This window comes from Rhincodon typus, chromosome 37 (assembly GCF_021869965.1).
Source record: "Rhincodon typus isolate 14 chromosome 37, sRhiTyp1.1, whole genome shotgun sequence".
Taxonomy (NCBI): domain Eukaryota; kingdom Metazoa; phylum Chordata; class Chondrichthyes; order Orectolobiformes; family Rhincodontidae; genus Rhincodon; species Rhincodon typus.
This window is the reverse complement of record NC_063368.1, coordinates 16769918-16772247: the sequence shown is the minus strand read 5'-3', so window position 1 is coordinate 16772247 and position 2330 is coordinate 16769918. Positions and strand designations below refer to the sequence as shown.

General features: G+C 43.9%; 1 protein-coding gene across 3 annotated transcripts in view; it reads left to right on the top strand.

The window, feature by feature from the left end:
* The window catches only part of LOC109917686 (ferritin, heavy subunit-like), a 37506-nt gene continuing 35176 nt past the window's right edge, over positions 1-2330 (top strand). For 2 of the 3 annotated variants that reach the window (XM_048617675.1, XM_048617674.1), the window contains exons 1-3: positions 1-132; positions 1456-1602; positions 1748-1873. In XM_048617675.1, coding sequence (XP_048473632.1) covers positions 31-132; positions 1456-1602; positions 1748-1873 — 375 coding nt within the window. In that variant the 5' untranslated portion in view covers positions 1-30. Of the gene's footprint in view, positions 133-1455; positions 1603-1747; positions 1874-2178; positions 2326-2330 lie in introns of those variants that run through there. The other variant, XM_020517539.2, reaches the window with a different exon arrangement.

The window sequence follows — 2330 nt, the reverse complement described above, 5'->3', positions numbered from 1 at the left end:
TCTAGGTGGTAGTGAGCAGGACTAGTGAAGATGGCTTCCCAAGTGTGCCAGAACTACCACAAGGACTGTGAGGATGCTGTTAACAAGCAGATCAACCTGGAGCTCTATTCCTCCTATGTTTACCTCTCCATGGTGAGCCTGGTGTTCTTTGGGTTTATTTCAGATTTGAATCTGTGGCCTCATTGTATTGAGGGTGTAGGATTTCTCAACATTGTTCAATTCATGTTTCATAATGTTCTTGTGTAGCCCTTTCCCTGAACTAGAGAAGTGAATACATCTTTGGACAGTTTGATCCTACAAAAAGATTCTCAAACTGCTATCTAGTGTTCTTGATGTGTGACCTGAAAATAGTTTGTTTCCTCTATGTGCTATCACTCACTGCCTTGAATAGATAATCTTCTTCAACCTGATGAGACATTGACCTGCCTCTTGAGCATGTGGGGCATGAATTTGGGTGTCTCCTCCCAGAGCTAGGAGCATTACCACTACCCCGAGCCCTAATTGCTGATGAATTAACTTCCTTGTTTCAAGGAGAATTCAGAGCTGAGAATCCTGTCCTGTTGGAAGGTTTCCTGACTCAGCCTGGGTCTCTGCCATTCTCCATATGATAATGAGGTTTCCCTAAGGCTTAGTTTTTAATTTTGGTGTTAAATCTTAACACACCAACTTGTAAGAAGACAATCCCTTTGCTTCCCTGTTATGTCACAAGGAAAGAACTTTAACCTATAGGCTTGGTGTGGTAGACTGACTAGTAAAGTCAAATTGTATGTGATTTGGGGGTGAACTTGAGTTCAAGCTGAAACTAACTTGACAGTTGGAGATGCACACCAGCTTTTGGTACTGGAGGCCTGTGTCCAGTGATATTCTTCAGGGATTGGTATTGGTTCCACTCTTGTTTATCATCTCTATTAAATTTAGAGGAGTAAAAGTGAGGTAATGCTTGAGGTGAGGGTGAAGATGTATAAGAGGCCTGAGGGGCAACTTTGAGGGAGGTTAGTATGGGGGATGAACTGCCAGAGGATGTTTGATGCAAGTGCAGTTAAACATGTTGAAGACCTTTGAACTAGTGTATGAATAGGAAAGGCTTAGAGGGACATGGGCCAAACAGTGAAGTAGGACTAGAGATAGTAGGAACTGGAGAATCTGCGATAACAAGGTGTAGAGCTGGATGAATACAGCAGGCCGAACAGGAAGGCTGACGTTAAGGGTCTAGGCCTGAAACGTCAGACAGCCTGCTGTGTTCATCCAACTCTACACCTTCCTACTTCAGTGAAGTAGGACTAGTTTAGGGTGAAACTTTGCCAGCATGGTTGAGTTGGATTGGAGGTCAGCTTCCTTGCTGCAATAACTATCTAGGTGAGGCTTTTGCTGTGATATACAAAGGTGGTTTTTCTCCTTCAACTAGACAAGTAATTTGTCAGCATCAATGATTTTTCTTTCACTTGTCTCCCACAGTCCTTTTACTTTGACCGGGATGATGTTGCCCTGTGTCACTTTGCTGAGTTCTTCAAGGAGCAGTCTCATGAGGAACAGGAACACGCTGAGAAACTGATGGCATTCCAGAATAAACGTGGCGGCCGAGTCCTCCTGCAAGACATCAAGGTTGGGTTTAGTGTCTCTTGCTAGATTGGCAGCAATCGTGGATGTCAAGCAACTAATTCTTAGTTTAGTAAGAATACTATATGCCATATTAAATTAATTTTAATGGATAAAGTGACTTAAGCATCTGCCTCTTCCCTCTCTCCAGAAGCCAGAGCAGGATGAGTGGGGCAGTGGTCTGGAAGCAATGCAGAGAGCTCTGCAGATGGAGAAGGATGTGAACCAGAGTCTGCTGGATCTGCACAAACTCGCCTCTGACCACATGGACCCTCATGTGAGTTCTATGGCTTTCTTGCTTTCCCTTTCATGCTTGAAATCAAGGCAGACTTCCTTTACTGGAAAACATTACCAGGAGTTACAGGAAGGATAAATTTTTCCAAAACTTGGAAGAATATGATCTTTCTCTGCACTCTAGCAGAAAGAAGACTTTTTTCTCAACAGCCTCCTGCACACTGTTAAAACTATAACAGCATCACCTGAGTGTACCTCTCCCTTGATGTGATAGTCACATCTGAAATGGAAGATCACTTTCAAGTGGCTTTTTGATCCTGTGGATTAACTTTGACTTTGTTCCTCCAGCTGTGTGACTTCCTGGAGAGACATTACTTGGATGAGCAAGTGAAGATGATCAAGAAGCTGGGAGATCACATCACCAACCTGAAGAGACTGGGAGCCCCTGACAATGGCACGGGAGAGTACCTTTTTGACAGGCTCACCCTGAGCTGAGTGGG